Source organism: Oncorhynchus gorbuscha, linkage group LG26 (assembly GCF_021184085.1).
Source record: "Oncorhynchus gorbuscha isolate QuinsamMale2020 ecotype Even-year linkage group LG26, OgorEven_v1.0, whole genome shotgun sequence".
In the NCBI taxonomy this organism is placed as follows: domain Eukaryota; kingdom Metazoa; phylum Chordata; class Actinopteri; order Salmoniformes; family Salmonidae; genus Oncorhynchus; species Oncorhynchus gorbuscha.
This window is the reverse complement of record NC_060198.1, coordinates 9,348,852-9,366,765: the sequence shown is the minus strand read 5'-3', so window position 1 is coordinate 9,366,765 and position 17,914 is coordinate 9,348,852. Positions and strand designations below refer to the sequence as shown.

The 17,914-nt window shown below is 44.2% G+C and overlaps 2 protein-coding genes across 3 annotated transcripts in view; one reads left to right on the top strand and one right to left on the bottom strand.

The window, feature by feature from the left end:
* The window catches only part of LOC124016411 (syntaxin-8-like), a 53,174-nt gene extending 39,962 nt beyond the window's left edge, over window positions 1–13,212 (top strand). Inside the window, exons 7-8 of the mRNA XM_046331970.1 lie at window positions 4,985–5,086; window positions 11,323–13,212. Coding sequence (XP_046187926.1) covers window positions 4,985–5,086; window positions 11,323–11,387 — 167 coding nt within the window. The 3' untranslated portion in view covers window positions 11,388–13,212. The remainder of the gene's footprint in view (window positions 1–4,984; window positions 5,087–11,322) is intronic.
* LOC124016410 (netrin-1-like) overlaps window positions 12,497–17,914 on the bottom strand; it is a 97,781-nt gene continuing 92,363 nt past the window's right edge. For both annotated transcript variants that reach the window (XM_046331968.1, XM_046331969.1), the window contains one exon: window positions 12,497–16,503. In XM_046331968.1, coding sequence (XP_046187924.1) covers window positions 16,175–16,503 — 329 coding nt within the window. In that variant the 3' untranslated portion in view covers window positions 12,497–16,174. The remainder of the gene's footprint in view (window positions 16,504–17,914) is intronic.

Genomic DNA, 17,914 nt, shown 5'->3' with positions numbered 1-17,914 from the left:
CCATGTTTCCTCAGAAGAACGGGACCATCGTCCTACGGTGCACCGGTGTGGTCGGGGAATTGCTGTGTCAAATGACGTCACTCGTGGCCACGCCTACACCTTTCCTCCTCGGCAACCTGTACTGTTGCAAGGACAAAGACAGAGAAGACTAGGAAGACGATGCAACCTGAAAACAAAATCAATCTCATGCGAGGGTGCTTTCCCTTCTTTGCATATAGTTGAGAGAGAAAGAGCTACAGAAAGAGAGGAAAGCAAGGTGACAATGGCGTGTTCCCTTCTGGAAGAGACAGGATTGCGCTGTTTATTTTGCTGTTTGGGAAGGAAAGTCTCTTCTTTTTTCTTCTTTTCCCCAGAGCTGTGAACTTGGCCTGTCAGTTGACACGTCCGTGTAATCTCAACAGCACTGCTGTCTCTGTCTTTTGGCTGCCAAACAACCACGCACCCACCCGGTCTTTCCCCCAAGCGACTGCGCCTGGAGTTTTTAATTGTGTTTCTAGCTAAACAAATGAGGTGACAATGGAAACAGTCGGTATCCATTAAGAACTTGCTAATTGCCTCCTGCATTTTCTTGAGGAATGTTGGAACAAGGACATAAATATCTTTGCGTAGATTAATTAAGAAAAGTGTAGTTAGTTTCTTGAGTGTGTATTATGACGCTGATAGATTCATGTCTCTTTCCTCAGGGAAGGAAGAACATCGAAGTTGTCTTAATAGTGAAGAAAACGACTCTTGTTTGTTTTTACTAATGTACTCTTCCTCTGACTTGCAATCACTTGTCCCTTCATTTAAAGAAGGTGGAATATTGAGGGCTCGTTGCCCATTTATCTGCATTTTTTAAAATCTTTGCTTGGAGTTTTTTCGTCAAGTTTTAGATTGCTGTTTTAGATTGGGCTTTCCCATTGGTTTGTGTCTGTGGGGATGTGTGGGTGGAGAAATCCATTCATTAAACTTGTTGATGTGCTGTGCACTGAATAGTAAACTAGACACAAACAGCTGTGTCCTGCCAACTTTCTCCTCATTTAAGTTAAGAAGCTTCTGTGTGAGAATGTGTGACTTGTGTGTTTTCTGTCTCTGGCATGTTGCTCCTGAAGTGAAATACTGTCTAAGCAGACTCTTCGCAATAATGCCTCGACCATGACTGTGGGCTGTATTCTAAAGAGAGCTTCATCACTGACATCGACAAAAGGCTCTGTTTGACCACCAGACCTGAGCACACATTCCAAAGAAAGATGGCTTCCTCTACTTAACCAATGTGAAGGGAGGGGGGAGGGGTTGCAAGCCGTCACTTACAGTACACCGGAAACTGCAAGCAGGGAGAATGACACCGCTGTGTAAGTATGAGCCTATGACTCTGTGCTCTCTCCCACACTGTGGGTTTGGAGGTTTATCCAGTGTAATAGCATTTCAAATAAACAACCTTCGTTTTGGAACATGCCATGTATTTGTGGTGTGGCTGATAGGCCTGGTCCGAGCCAGGGAGAGCTGCTGTCATGTATCGGAGCAAACGTGCTACATTAGGAAATTGGGAATTATATCTCTGGAGCGCGGCATGCGAAGAGGGAAAGCGAGTTTTTTTGTTTTTGTGTGTATCCCAAAGGGTCGCTGGTCGAACTTGTAAGACCGTCTCTTGGTGTCTTTCTCTCTCTTTCACCGCTCATAAATTGTTGCCTCGTGCTAGGATGAGGTGGATGTCCCAGGAGATGTTTTACACATTGCCCTCTCACGTCTCTCCGTCGCCCCTCTCCTCCGCACTTTGCCCCTTTAGAGCTGACGCTGCCTGACCCGTCTCACCCAAATTATCCCCAACTTAATTATCTGAGTTGGGCTTGAAAGCGGGTTCAGTCATCCACTGATGACTCCACTTACCGAAGCATGTTTTCTCACTGGCGAAGGGGCGTCTCGAAACTAGGAAAGACAACTTAACTAGAGATAAGAATAGTCTGATTATGACCTTCGAACTCACTCGTGGGAATTTCATAATTTATCCTAGTTGATGTTACACAGGACGGATGCAAATTGTATTGGAGTAATTTTGTAACCTGCTAGAAAACCCTCTCTTAGCCATGTATGTCTGTCTCGGACATCAGAAAACAGGTAGTTTCCTGGAAATAAGAAAGCAGCTTGTTTGAGTTGGCAGCCAAAGGAGACCTGTAGGTGAAAGACTTGCTTTCCTTTCCTGAAAAAAACTCCAACTTGCCAAATCGGGTAATATGGGAACAGAGTTTCTGTCCATTCAGTTGGTCTTTTTCTCCTCAGCCTCAGTTTGTTTAAAAAAAAAAAAAAATGTCAGTCCACAACACTTCACTGTTCGTGCCCCTAGTATTTTATATTCTGTCAAAAGGTTTGCTGGAGACTGGAGAGGACCTATCATCAAGGCTTTGAATCGAACAAACGACGAGCCAGTGCCCACACAGCTCGATCTACAGACGTACTCCCAAACTCTGAAGACTAAATGGATCATTTAGATTCTGTTTAGCAATAAATAATTTAATGTAGAACTCGAGCAATGAGCCATGCTGTTTTGACACTTCTTTTTCACTCATATGTCTTCATGTTTGTGTTTCATTGTTGAGTAATTGCTTTACTCGGCCTATGAGTTGAATGGCAAGTACAGCAGTGGAAACATTTTCAAAGGCTCTCGCCGCTGAAACATTTTCAAAGGCTCTCGCCGCTGAAACATTTTCAAAGGCTCTCGCCGCTGAAACATTTTCAAAAGCTCTCGCCGCTGAAACATTTTCAAAGGCTCTCGCCGCTGAAACATTTTCAAAGGCTCTCGCCGCTGAAACATTTTCAAAGGCTCTCGCCGCTGAAACATTTTCAAAGGCTCTCGCCGCTGAAACATTTTCAAAGGCTCTCGCCGCTGAAACATTTTCAAAGGCTCTCGCCGCTGAAACATTTTCAGAGGCTCTCGCCGCTGAAACACAGTTTACTCAATGTCATACAAAAACAGGCTCTTGCAGTGAGTGAAGAGATTTAATATGTAAATGATCACTGCATTTCCCAGGGAGCAAAACTGGTTAATATTACTTATTTTATTTTTATGACCAGTTTTTCATTCATTATGACGTCATGTCAACCACTTTTGCCTGCTGGGATTTTGCTGAGCTGTTGTTTGGGATGGCAGTGACCTAAGTCGTGGTGTCGGGTGGTCTCCAGCAGTTGTGGACTACTGTGGCTGTCGTGTCACCACAGCAACTCGTCGTTATGAATCACAGGCCTCCAGCTGGACGGCCTTCAAGACAGGAAGTCCTACTGTATTGCAGCAGCGCCCGGGCCAACGTCTGTTCCACGAGCAGCCATTAAATCACAGTAGAGTCACTGATTAAAGCCAGCATTGATTCAGGAAGTACTGAACGATTTTGAAAGGGAAAAGAGTGCTTTCACACATTCCCCCCCCCACCCTATCGCTCTTGTCTTTTGTCTCGAGGGCTGTTTGAGGCTGCCGACAGCCCCTATATAGGCTCTGTTTCCCTCCAAGTCCGTAGCGTTTCTATAAAGGGGGATTTTATTAGCGAGTGCCGAGAGCACAGGACTGTTGGAGGTCTCTGAAATCTGAAAAGAATCATACTTTTTAAATTTCTTCAAATCAAATCAAAGTTTATTTGTCACGTGCGCCAAATACAACAGGTGTAGAACTTACAGTGAAATGTTTACTTACAGGCTCTAACCAATAGTGCAAAAAAGGTATTAGGTGAACAAAAGGTAAGTAAAGAAATAAAAACAACAGTAAATAGACAGTGAAAAATAACAGTAGCGAGGCTATAAAAGTAGTGAGGCTACATACAGACACCGGTTAGTCAGGCTGATTGAGGTAGTATGTACATGAATGTATAGTTACATTGACTATGCATATATTATAAACAGAGAGTAGCAGCAGCGTAAAAGAGGGGTTGGGGAGGGGGCACACAATGCAGATAGTCCGCGTAGCCATTTGATTACCTGTTCAGGAGTCTTATGGCTTGGGGGTAAAAACTGTTGAGAAACCTTTTTGTCCTAGACTTGGCACTCCGGTACCGCTTGCCATGTGGTAGTAGAGAGAACAGTCTATGACTGGGGTGGCTGGGGTCTTTGACAATTTTGAGGGACTTCCTCTGACACCGCCTGGTGTAGAGGTCCTGGATGGCAGGCAGCTTAGCCCTGGTGATGTACTGGGCTGTACGCCCTACCCTCTGTAGTGCCTTGCGGCCGAGCAATTGCCGTACCAGGTAGTGATGCAACCAGTCAGGATGCTCTCGATGTTGCAGGTGTAGAACCTTTTCAGGATCTCAGGACCCATGCCAAATCTTTTTAGTTTCCTGAGGGGGAATATAGGCTCTGTCGTGCCCTCTTCACGACTGTCTTGGTGTGTTTGGACCATTCTAGTTTGTTGGTGATGTGGACACCAAGGAACTTGAAGCTCTCAACCAGCTCCACTACAGCCCTGTCGATGAGAATGGGGGCGTGCTCGGTCCTTCTTTTCCTGTAGTCCACAATCATCTCCTTAGTCTTGGTTACCTTGAGGGATAGGTTGTTATTCTGGCACCACCCGGCCAGGTCTCTGACCTCCTCCCTATAGGTTGTGTTGTCGGTGATCAGGCCTACCTACCGCTGTTGTGTCATCTGCAAACTTAATGATGGTGTTGGAGTCGTGCCTGGCCATGCAGTCATGGGTGAACAGGGAGTATAGGAGGGGACTGAGCACACACCCCTGGGGGGGCTCCAGTGTTGAGGATCAGCGTGGCAGATGTGTTGCTACCTACCCTCACCACCTGGGGGTGGCCTGTCAGGAAGTCCAGGATCCAGTTGCAGAGGGATGTGTTTAGTCCCAGGATCCTTAGCTTAGTGATGAACTTTGAGGGCACTATGGTGTTGAACGCTGAGCTGTAGTCAATGAATAGCATTCTCACATAGGTGTTCCTTTTGTGGTCTTTGAGATGTACTTTAACTGATATTGAACTGAAGCATCGTTCCAACTAACTTTGTCCCTTCTCTCTTTCCCATTTAGAAATCATCGATGACCTCACCCACCTGGTGGACAAGACGGATGACCGGATCCGCAACGAGACAAGAAGGGTTAAGCTGGTGGAGACTAAGTCGGCTTCCTGCGGTGAGCCCGTCTTCCTTCTCGTTTCATCTGCTCGGTGTTCCTAACCCAACTGTAATAAGTCTGTCTCTCATCCAGATTTACAAGCATTGGTCCCATCTCCTTTTTCTCTTTCTGCAGCTCTCAGTACAGTTCAGGGTGCTGTGAATGGCCTAGTAAAGGGAGCATAGACCTTCAGTAATGGGAAAGCCAGACCCAAACTCTAAATGCGCTCAGTTATGTGTTATATTGAGTCTCGGTCCTATAATCTTTACTCTCCAGGTAAGTCATTCATGATGTTTAAAGATCGTGTTAAAGAGCTCCTATCAGAACCCTTTAAAGATGGGTTCTCCCAGAGTAGCTCAATCCATCGTTGTCCATTCAGCGATATCATTGCTGTGCCTACCGGAAGCAGACTCAATGCTGCTTAATTGATCAGAAACAACGACATTGATGGCGCCGAAACACCACACAGTGGCGTGGGGATTGTCTCTATCACATCTACTACTCTCCGCTATAGAAAACAGCCACATGTGTCACCCTATCCAATCGCCAGCCCCTTACTCTCTGAAAGGGGCTTCCAAGAGCCAGGCTGTAGTACAGACTCTGTAGTAAGTCAAAAAGCCTTTCTTGATACCACTTTCAAAGGACTCCCAGGAGCCAGTCTGTAGTGTAGTAAGTCAGCACCACCCTCTATTGGTACCAGTCTTTGATGGAGATCAGTGGTTTACAGAGCTAAAGAGGAGCTGTGATGCTGTGTCAATGGGGCCCTCCCTCACCATTACCCCCCCTTTAATTTGTTTAACTCGGCTCTTTGGTCTAGCCCTTACAAAGCCCGGCTTCCCTCTCTCAATGGCCACCCTGCTTCTTTCTCTCTGCTGGGGAAAAAGATATGCCAGAAAGGGGAGGTAGCTAGGCTAGCTACCGTACAGCGAGAACGGGAATGTGCGACAAAGCTTGTTGGCGTAGTCAAGCTAGGTTTGCCTTGTAAACGCCAGTCTGCGTCACCTTGGAGATGGTCGCATTGTTGCACCAGGAGGCCCCCACTAACAGGCGAACAGTGGCGCGGGGATACAACAGTAAGATCTGGGGATGCGATGAAGGATCAGCTAATATAACAGTTGATGTCATTTCTGCCCAGTCACCATGACACCCAGAGAAGGTTTGTTTGAGGATCTCAGAACTAGAGTCACTGGGCACATTGTGCTAACCCAGGAGTCTCCTCTCTCTCTCTCTCTCTCTCTCTCTCTCTCTCTCTCTCTCTCGCTCTCCGTCTCTGTCTTTTATATCTGTCTGTGTCTCATTGTTGTCTCTTTCTCTCCCTATCCCTTCTCTTCTCTAGAGTGCCAATGCTTAACATTTCTGTGTAGTGGGGCGGAGTCCCCGCTCCATTCCTCCTTTTTCCATCCTCTCTTCTCCTGGTTTGTTTGACACTTGTCTTGGTCTCGTGCAAAGAAATAATTGAAACGAGTACACGCCACACATCTTTTGGAGTGTTTCTCCTCTTGTTCTTGGGTGCGTGTTGATGATTCCTGAGCCTGGGCTTTATTTGTTTTTGGAACCCAGCTCGTCCAAAGCCCAGGCTTGAGTGTTATGTCTTCCTTCAGTTCTCCTATGGGTGGGAAAGACTGGCTTTGACAAGGAGACGGGCATACTTGACATACTTTCTCTCATAAGAGAAGAAACATCCCAGATTATGTACACTGGGGGGCAGAATCCTGATTTAAGATATGTGTTTAATTTGAGGATTTAACATAAGATGCTGCTGTTGTTAGGATTTGAGCTGTTAGGAGTTGCAGCATTTAGATGTGTTACCTGCAGAAAATTCACATCTTCTTATATGTGTACTGATGGAACCAGAGGGTTTTGTTTGCAGTTGTGTCAAATTTTAATCAACCTCTTAGACCTTCTGCCAGAGATTTTAGAAAACAAGGAGAGAGAGATGAGTGACTGAGGACGCTGTGCAAAATCCATCCTACCTTTGTGTTTAGTTGGCAAGCTGAAGGCTGGACGAGCACGGGCTGAACATGGTTAGGGGTCATCTCTCCGCTGAAGGTTGGAAGGACCCACATAGCATAACATACCGCCATGGATCCGTCCTGCAGCAACGGGTGCATGACTGGATCTCAGGGCAGGCTTGTGAAACATCCTGGGTCTTGTTGAGACAATACTGAGAGTCGAGACACGAGCACATTACAAGTCCTCCAGCCATCAGTCTCACGGTGCTGAGGTTTACTGGGGAAGAGCCACAATCAGACCACAACACGGTCGTGGATTTCACCAGGATACATATGGGTGACAAGAAAAAAACGTTCCAAGCTTATAAAGCTAACTTGGGGTTAGCCTTTTTAAACAGTGTTTTAATCTTTGAGCGAAATGAGAAAGTTGAGGCTGCCCAGTAAAACGATGCAATAAAGTAAAGCCTACTTTTCCATGTCACCTCCCTAAGGGTAATGGGTAGTGAACAGGTTTTGAGGGGGGTAGGTGACATTAGAAAGGCAGGTTACTACTTAGCGCCAAAGGGCCCTAGGAGGGTGGTGTGAGTTTCCCAGGGCTTAAGTGACTCATCAGGCAATGTGGGGGCAGACCTCTCTCCAAAGGACTAATCCCATGGGCCTGCGCAGGCTGGAGGGAAACCCCACACCCACATAGAGACTCACAGACTCGAATCCCGCAGGTGGCTTACATCTCAAATAGGCCTGAAATGTTGGGGCTTTCGAGGGTTGTCTTTGAGGGTAGGTAACGGGTGCATGTAACTTCATTTCACTGAATCCCATCAAGCCTGTTAAAGTAAACCTTGGATACTTTTGAGGGCCAATTTGGATGACTTTGGTGTAATTTGACCAATGCCGATATGATGATGTTTACCAGTCTCCCATATGCCCTAGCATTCATTTCCCCCAGAAATACTGAGACAAACCGTTCAAATCTAGGGTTGTACTAAAACAAAAACAAACAAAAAAATCCAAGGTTGTTGCACGTGTGGCGGTGTTGAACCCATGACCTAGAGGAGTAACAGGTCCCGACGCGTCATGGTTTGTCACGTTTACAAATGCTTACCTCACCTTTGCCACTTGTTTTTGGCTGGCAAGAGTGGAACATTGGATGGCTGTAAAACAAAAGATCTGAAACAGCAGTCGCTTTACTGCTTCTTTTTCAAACTCCATAAACATCCGACAGATCTGATCAGCCCCTCTGAAATGTGTTATTCCTCTGCGAACGCTTTTCATTTGACTGTATATTACTTCAATATGATGTCTATCAATGTGTTCTGAAGCGATATATTCATATTGCAATGGAGTTGCTGGAAGACAGGCAAAGGGCAAGAGCGGGGGAGGTGTGTGTGTGTGTGTGTGTGTGTGTGTGTGTGTGTGTGTGTGTGTGTGTGTGTGTGTGTGTGTGTGTGTGTGTGTGTGTGTGTGTGTGTGTGTGTGTGTGTGTGTGTGTGTGTGTGTGTGTGTGTGTGTGTGCGCACAGAGACAGAAGTACAACCTCCACCCGCCTCCCTTTTCTCCACCAATTAACATTTGTCTCACTGATGTGTCAGAAATGCAAAAAAAAAGGGTGTTCCCCAATCCTTCTTACTCTGCTCGTCTCTAAAAATCTTGGGGCGTCAGTTCGACTGCACTGCAGACCTCCTGGCTTCAATGACAAAGCGTCGTCTCATCTATTTGGCCTGCAAATGTGATTGTTGTCATTACTTTCGTCGAGACTGGGTCAGGAGTAACTTTATTTGGTTACTTAGCGAGATGGGGACAGTCCCAAAGAGAAGGGGAGGGAGTGTTGGTAGGGTGTCTGGGGCCTGAGGTGAATGGGTGGTAGGGAACATATCGAAGAAGATGATGACTTTATTATCCCACGATGTACATGAACGTCTAACGTAATTTGACTTCAGAATGTTTATCTGCCCTCCGTCAAGTCGAGCTGAATGTAAAGATGACCGTCTACTATCCTGGTTTAATATCCTTCACACTGAAGCGTAGTTAAGTGTGTGTGTGTGTGTGTGTGTGTGTGTGTGTGTGTGTGTGTGTGTGTGTGTGTGTGTGTGTGTGTGTGTGTGTGTGTGTGTGTGTGTGTGTGTGTGTGTGTGTGTGTGTGTGTGTGTGTGTGTGTGTGTGTGTGTGTGTGTGTGTTTCTCTAAGTGTGAGGTGTTTAAAAGGCCATCATGAGGGCTGTTGGGAAGAATGTTCCCACTTGACATTTACATTGTTGCGGCTCTGCTCACATGTGTAAGTTATCAAGTGGGGAGGTCCTGTCTCGACCAATGATCATCCTGAGAGGTCGGCAACTAGCGTGCTAGGCTTCAGACAGGGCGGTTTGATTGAAAGTTTGAAATAAAAATCATACACGGGGAAATAGGACTAATTGGTTGCATGTAGAGTATGGTGCCACTCAGTTGTGCCAGCATCTCCTTCACTCAACTCAGAGAGATTTCCCTCAGAGGGATCTTTCCCTCAGTTTACTGTAATCAATGAAGAAATCCTAAAAGTAGGAGAAAGTGTCGCAACCAACCAAGCTAACGAGGCATCCAGACCTTTGGACTCGCTGCTGCCACATCCAAGCTTCCTAGCCAAGTCCTATGTCTCATAAGAACACCTGATCTAGGATCAGGTTGGCCTTTTAGAACAAAATGAACCAGATTCCACGGGGGGATGGGGGGAGGACGGACGGACGGGGGGCTGATCCTAGATTAGGAGTTCTACTCTGACTACGACCCAGGCAATTAGTTCAGCTTGGGTTCATCTTCCCCCTATCTCTCCCTGTGGACCAGACTGCAATTACGCTGCAGAGTAGAATGCACGACGAGAAAGCCAAAGTATGAAAGAAATGTAAACCAAAAGTGAAAAGTCCGGGAGGGGAAATACCAGCTCGCATGCGAAACGACCACGGACAACTTGAGTCAGCCAGAGACTGTCGACAGCCATCAAGCCATCAGATTCTCCAGGACGCAGTTGTTTGAAATCTTCACAACCGATGGTGATGCCGTTCAAGGAGAAACACCAGAAAGCGAGCGAGAGGAAAATGTGGCTTAAATGTGTCCTTGGAGCTAGTTTTCCATATCAACTGTAATGTGTGGCATGGAGTTGGGAGAGAAATCCCCTTAGCTGAAAGCTCACCACGGTTGAGAGGCATGACACTTGACACCAGCCGTCCACCAGTCCTTTTATTCTTACCAACACCTGACAAAGGTTTCAGGATTTGAAACCGCTGTAGGTTAGATGACAACGGGACTAGCCGAGACAACTGGAAAACCCATTGAACACTGGTTGTCGGCTCGCCATCTAATATTCAAACCCATATAAAACAAGCCAATATGCAAACACAGAATAACAATCCATTTTACGGTCTTGATAATAAATGTCGGTCTTTAACTTTTTAATGCTTTTTCTATAATGTCTTGGCCTTGATTAGAATTCAAACGTGATCTGTGGAAAGCCTCGTGTCTGGATCATTTTGAGGTCCTGTGGGGTAAAAAGCTTTTGATTTAAGTGTGAGGTAGCTACAGTATAATCTTTCGGGGCTCCTCTTGTCTCCACAGCTTTGGTGGAAAAACATTGATTACCCTCGCTCTCCAGTGAAGTCCGATCCGAAACACATGCCGACTGCAGTATGATCTGTGCCAATAAACCTGTCACAATTCTAGATTGCATGTAAACGTGTATTATGTCATCTTGGTGAAAATGTGCAGGTAATATGAGGGTAGTAGCCTAATCACTGGGACGCAGCGGGGATTTAGAAATTTGGCTAGGGCTAAAGGTCTGAGCTAACTAGAAAAAGGCCTAGGCCTACCTTTTTCAAGTTTACTGATTGGTTGCTTTTCCACCACCTATTCCTTTGGTCTGTGGCTGTCCAGCTTAGCCTGATCAGAAGAATTTAGGCAATGTGTAGAATTCCCTGTCTATGTAACTTATGTACTGTACCTGTCTATGTAACTGTTATGTACTGTACCTGTCTATGTAACTGTTATGTACTGTACCTGTCTATGTAACTTATGTACTGTACCTGTCTATGTAACTGTTATGTACTGTACCTGTCTATGTAACTGTTATGTACTGTACCTGTCTATGTAACTGTTATGTACTGTACCTGTCTATGTAACTGTTATGTACTGTACCTGTCTATGTGCTGTAACTACTCTGTATTAGGTACACTTTGTACAGTGTCATTTTATGTTTTTGATTTTTGATTGTTTGAATTTCTGTCGAGACTTGCCCCCCCCCCGACTTATCCTTCTGTTTGTGTTTCTATTCTTGTTTCAGGGATGCTGGTGGTGATCGTGCTCCTGCTCATTGCTATAGTGGTGGTTGCTGTGTGGCCCACATAAGAGGCTGAGGGGAGCATTTTGGACGTCGCACCGTCCGTGGGATGACCACTGAGACTGCGTGGAGAGCCTATAGGGGAGACGAGGCACTTACGCAGGTATGTATCAAGCGTGCTGATTTAGGACCAGGTTTGCCTTTTAGGAGTGCTGAAATGAATGAAAAGGACATAGACAAGGCAGACCTGATTCTAGACCAGCACTCCTACACTGAGACGCTTGATACATACCTCTGACACACCACCCCTGTGCCCTGTTAAACACACACATACACTAATAATGACACACACTCTTCCACCCCCCTCTCTTCTCCCTCTATATTTCCCCTCTCCTTTCCCCTTGTATGAAAACTGAGTGTATTGTAGTTCTCTACTGTACCTCAACACTTGGAGAGTTGAGCCCTGGCTTATGAGGAACCAGCAACAATGTTTTCTTTTCTTACGTGGGTGTTGGTTGGGTAAAGGTTAGAACTGACCCTAATTCTGTCTGTGGGCTGAGAGGTCCTGGGTTCCGGGTCGCTAATTCTGCTAGCTTAGCAATTCACTCACACACATCTATTATTATAATAATTATTATATTTACCCACTAGCGGTTCTAATGGTATCATTTGTCTTGGGATTTGATCATGTTTGTAGGATAATGCCAGCCAAAACACATAACACGTATGACTGTGTCACTTTTTAACATGATGCGAATCAGTTTAGCTCAATGCAACCTTGTCATTTCTAATAAACAACATTTACAGTTAACAGCACGATCCATGGACTCCTTGGTGTAAAGAGTATAGTGTTATATAATATTGGTAATCTACTAAGGATAATGTACTGTATCTATAGCATACTCTGCATTCGTCCACCATGTCATTTTAAAAGCCTTGCGGATGCTGCAAAAGGTTGGGAGATGCTTGCTTGCGTCCGTGTGAACAGTATAGCTTGGATCTACACCCAGCATGCTTTGCCCTCTACTGTACTGCCCTACGTCACACGTGGAGCTGTTGATAGAAGTGTGTATGTTTACGCCCAGGACTCGGGCTTCAGAGATCTAAAGCAGACATTGAATGATTTTAAGACGATAGAGAAAGAGAGGAATAAGAGAAAAAGAAAGAATCACATCAGTGGCGACTTAACAGAGTTTATTTCAACTGAATTCTGGATTTAGTTCTACCAGCTTGGTGTTCAGTAGTTATTGTTTCCTTCTTAAAATCACAACCATCTAAACAACAACAAACAAGTTTTTTTTTAAACAAAAAAAAATTGAAAGGAAAAAAGACAGAATAAAATCCACAATGTCTCGTGTCATTAAATATATCCATATATAATAACCATATATTAGTACACATCGTAAAACAAACATCGCAAAAAAAGGTTTCGCAGTGGCCAACACAGCTAAACAACATTTACAATTTAAAAAGTATGAACAAAAGCAATGTTTTGACAGGTCTGTGGTAGTAATATTTCATCAAAGAGGAGGTCATTGTCAATCCATTGCTTGGAAAACTAATCTAAAAAATGTATTTACATCATGGGGATACAGAGACATAAATGGGGGGGGAAACGATTGAGGTTTGATTATATATTATGTGCCAAACAGAAATACATTTACATTTAATGTCACGAGTATGGATATAACGATGAAAGGAAGTAACATGTAAATGTATGTATAAATACGTGTAATATGTCATCTGTATATTTCAATACACCTGCACAAAGCATGTGTATGTATGACTGATCTGTACACAGAGAAAAACGGTACAGAACACAGATGCTGGCAATCCGACCCTCAATGTACATCTAATTGGTTTGAAATAAAAGAAATATGTGGTTTTAATTCACTTGGGGTGATTGAATGATTTTTTTCCTCCTAGTCCTTGTTTCGCCCTCTTCGAATCGCTCTGAACTGAATTAATTTGACAGCCTTGTAAGAGACATTGAATAATGTCTGCAGCTGTTGAATAGCTGCCGCTACGGCATCCATATTAGGAATTCCATGTTAGGAAGACCACTGACAGTTTTGCCTGAAATCGGACAATTAGCTAATATGGATGCCGTACCACACTCAAGACAGAATTTTCAAGAACTCTAGAGTGACAGTCAGCATGTAACATGTATATCTTATGCACAAGGGTGAGGTCTATGGACAGTTAAGTGTGTGTGGGGTGGGGGGGGGGGGGGGGGGGGTGAAGCCAGAGTTTAGAGAGCTGACTAATAATGCTTGTGTAATAATGTTTGGAACAGTTCACCGTCAGTCAAGGAGGTAAACTGCACTCTTCCATTTCTGTTGCCTCAATAAAACAAAGAAAAAACATGCTGTTCTTAGGGGTGCACTCTGTCCATTCTCTTTGCTAAAATCTACAATCAATAAATTGAAGTTAATAATAGTTATATTATTGAGAATTTTCACATAAAAATACACCCTATTCAGATGTTTAATTGTTGGCTGCCAAGGCCTTTGTTTTGTACCTTGGGGAAGAGGCTTGTTTTAATTAACAAATGCTTTACACATTGTGATTACAAATAATAATAATTGCATCCAAAATAGGGTGAATTTAATACTACACAGAAATTCTGTGCCAATTGGTGAATAGCCTACAATATTAGGAAATATTGTTCCTAGGGAGAGGTCATATAAATATGTAACACTTTCAATTCAATATCTCACTGCTTGGTTAACGTTCTCTGAAAACAATCAGATTTGTGTTGTAGCTAGTCTATTTGAAACCTTAGGTATGATAAGGTTTTTTATTCACATCATTGAAAATGCTTCGTTTTGTATAAAGCATGTGTACTGTATAATAATATTAATGTCAATTCATATTTCATACATGTACACCTTCAATATAAAAAATTTAAAAACATCTGTATTCTAAATCTGGGCAACATGGGGAAGAACCACACTGCTTTCTGTCTCTTAGAAGGACTGGCTCCTAAATCACTTGATCATTAAATATATACTGAACACAAATATAAACGCAACATGTAAAGTGTTTTATGAGCTGAAATAAAAGATCCCAGAAATGTTCTATACGCACAAAAAGCTATTTCTCTCCAATTTTGTGCACACATTTGTTTACCTCCCTGTTAGTGAGCATTTCTTCTTTGCCAAGATAATCCATCCACCTGACCGGTGTGGCATATCAAGAAGCTGATTAAACACCATGATCATTACACAGGTGCACCTCGTGCTGGCAACAATAAAAGGCCACTCTCAAATGTGCAGTTTTGTCACACAACACAATGCCACAGATGTCTCAAGTTTTGAGGGAGCGTACAATTGACATGCTGACTGCAGGAATGTCCACCAGAGCTGTTGCCAGAGAATTTAATGTTAATTTCTCTACCATATCTCTCTGCCACATCCAGCTTTTTCACATGCGGCATCGTCTGAGATCAGCCACCCGTACAGCTGATGAAACTGAGGAGGATTTCTGTCTGAAAAGTCATTCTGATTGGCTGGGCCTGGCTCCCCAGTGGGTGGGCCCCTGCCCAGTCATGTGAAATCCATAGATTAGGGTCTAAATCATTTATTTCAATTGACTCATTTCCTTATATTGAATTGTAACTCAGTAAAATCGTTCATTTTTGCATGTTGCACTTATGTTTGTTCAGTATAATTGAACCAAACGTTAATAAAATATTAAAGCAAGTGATCCTAAATTGAAATCTGGTTGTTATTGTTCTAATAGCAGGAGTCTTTGAAATCCCAGACATGTTGTCTTCTTGGGAATCCAGCAAAATTATTATTAAAAACACTAACCATGAAATTAGGCAGCAGCACCAGTCAAAAAGAGAGTAAGGATACAGTGTCCATATTAGGACATCAACTCATCTGACGCTGTCCTAATATGGACGCCATGTATTTGACATAATAACCATCCTTTTTGGAGACAGGTTGACATGCAGTTTGAAACTGTACAAGAGTGTGTTAATCACCACAATTCACAATGAACGTGCATTCATTTCTGAATACTGAAACCGGACAAAGAAAAATGTGTAGATTTAAAATAATATCCTTAATTAAGCGTAGTTAACAATGCTGTAGTCAAATATATTGTACACCTTTACGAATGGACATGAATTGTCTTTCTTGCCATTTCACTGCCTTCATCTAGGGGCCAACATTCAATCAAATGTACAATATGTCACACCCGTGATATAATAAAGAACGTAGCTAGTTACTGTGCGTTTTAGGTTACATACGACCGGGTGAAGCGAAGGGCAACTTATTTGATAATACATGAAACGTGCATTTCCAAGGCGCAGAACCAATGTTATTTTATGGCACTTTTTACTGCACTGCCAATAGGATACACAATTTCAACACAAAACGTTTGACGATGCAGGCTGGTTTGTCAGGGATATCATTAGCTAACCCTAAAAACGACAGAAAACAGAGCTTGTGATAATGCAGTGGCTTGATTGGTGGCGTCTTCGCACCAGCACATAATAATACTCATAAAATAGGGCTATGAAATATCAATATGAAAAAAAAATGAAAACACAACTTTATATATACTTGTAATAGGTGCAAACTTGGCAAATCCACAGAGACAAATCTCAAAGGAAAAAACAACGAAGCAATGACACCTGCAGCGTGAGCTCCTTCACAAAAGTCCACTAGAAAAAAAATCTTGCTCAATAATATTCTCTTCATGCTTCTACTCGAAAAAGTAGCAACAACGCACAGTCCCTTTCTCTCCTTCCTCGCTCTCCTCTCGCCCTTTTTCAACACCCACTCGTCCGTTCTCCTGTCCCGCGTTCCATTCCCTCGCTCCAGGCGTCGGCCGTCCTTTCCGCCTATGCCTTCTTGCACTTGCCTTTCTTCTCACGTTGCTGGAACTTCCTCAGCCGACGGGCCCATGTGTCTCTCCACTGGATGACCAGGGAGCCCTTATCGGCCACCACTCCAGACTGCCCTGGAGAATCCTCATTGTTACCCAGGAGCAGGTACTTCTTCCCGGTCTTGATCTTTGGACACTTGCACGCCACATCCTTGGCCCTGACCCACAGGAACTGGTCGCCGCGGCGGATGCGGCTCTCGCCCTGCTTGTAGACAGAGATGATGTTGACGGTGAACTTCCACCACTCGCCCGCCTTGTCCGCCTTCAGAATGTGCACCTGGACAGCTGGGGAGGGGGGGAGAGAGACTATTTTTGTTATGTCTTTGTGTCTGACTCAATTCTAGCATTAGAATTTCCTGCTCAAAGGGATACACGTGACAGTGCTTTTATTCTTATCTCTATCACCAGGGTTCGTGTCTGTATCACAGACTTCAATTAAAACCCCGTCCATGTCCTCTTGGCACAGGAGAGCAACCCGGTCCGTATCGTCTGCTCCATTCCTGTTATCCTGACCTGCTGTGACCCTGCTCTTCTCTAGACCCACACACCATGATCCCAGCAACAGTTACTATGGCACCCGGGGACAAAATAATTCAGTTTGACCGAGTCGGACATTTCCCATGGAATCCCTTTTCCTTCTTTGCCTAGACATCTCTCTCTCTCTCTGGACATTCAGTATGACAGGAGAGAGGGAAAAGTGCTAGTGTATCTCCCACTACAGATGTAGGATCTTAATTTAATCACCCTGTTGCAAGTGAAGTTTCCTGCAGCGTAGGACATTTAAGAAGTGTAGCGTCTTTGAGTTTTAAAAAGGTTTAACGTTTCTAATTTCCACTTTGTAATTTCAGACTTGATGGTCCCTTACGATACAAAAACATCCAGTCATTATAATCCACATACTCATTTACATTTCCCGTTGCTGCAGGATTATTTTCCTGCTGTAGGAAACTGGCTCATATTAAGATCCTACATCTGTAAGTCTAGTATGCTACACCGTGTCTAGTACCATCCAGCAGCCAAAAAGGGTATTAGACAGACCGTGAAGCAGGCGGTACTGACGCCGGGTAGCCTGCTGTCTGTAGCTGAATCCTCTAGCTCTTAGTCCTCTGTGTCCACTGGTCCATGTACGTCTCCAGTCAGTGCTACTAGCTCCACAGACCAGCGCCATGAGACGCTGTGATCTCCACTGTCCAAGCGGCATTACGGGACACTGAAAACACCAGAACTGACAAAGCCTCAAGGGCAAGGTTCTGTTCTATTCTCTTTTTTTAAATTTTTTTTTAGAAAAAAATAAAGTGAGGTTGGCTTCTCCATCGGCAACTACCTACTCAGCCGGCCCCAGTGGACAGGAGACTGGACCTGTAAACCTAACCAGACGCCCATCAGAGGCTTGTATCCTCCAAGGGAAGTGCTGTCAAGACAAACGCCGTCCGGGAGCAGATCCAGCTCCACGTCCATTATAGATGTCAGGGGATTTGATTTGGGATGTGATTAAGAGGCAGGGATGGGCTGTGAGGAGATGGGTTTTTGGGGGAGCGGCTCTGTGATAGTATGATTTATTACTGAGAGGATCAAGGAGAGAGAGCACCGACAGCTCTCAAAAGAAGCATAGATCACCTTAAAATGGAACTGCAGTCGTTAAACCAGGGGTCATTAGCTTAACCTCCTATACACACAGGCTGACTATCCCCGAGCG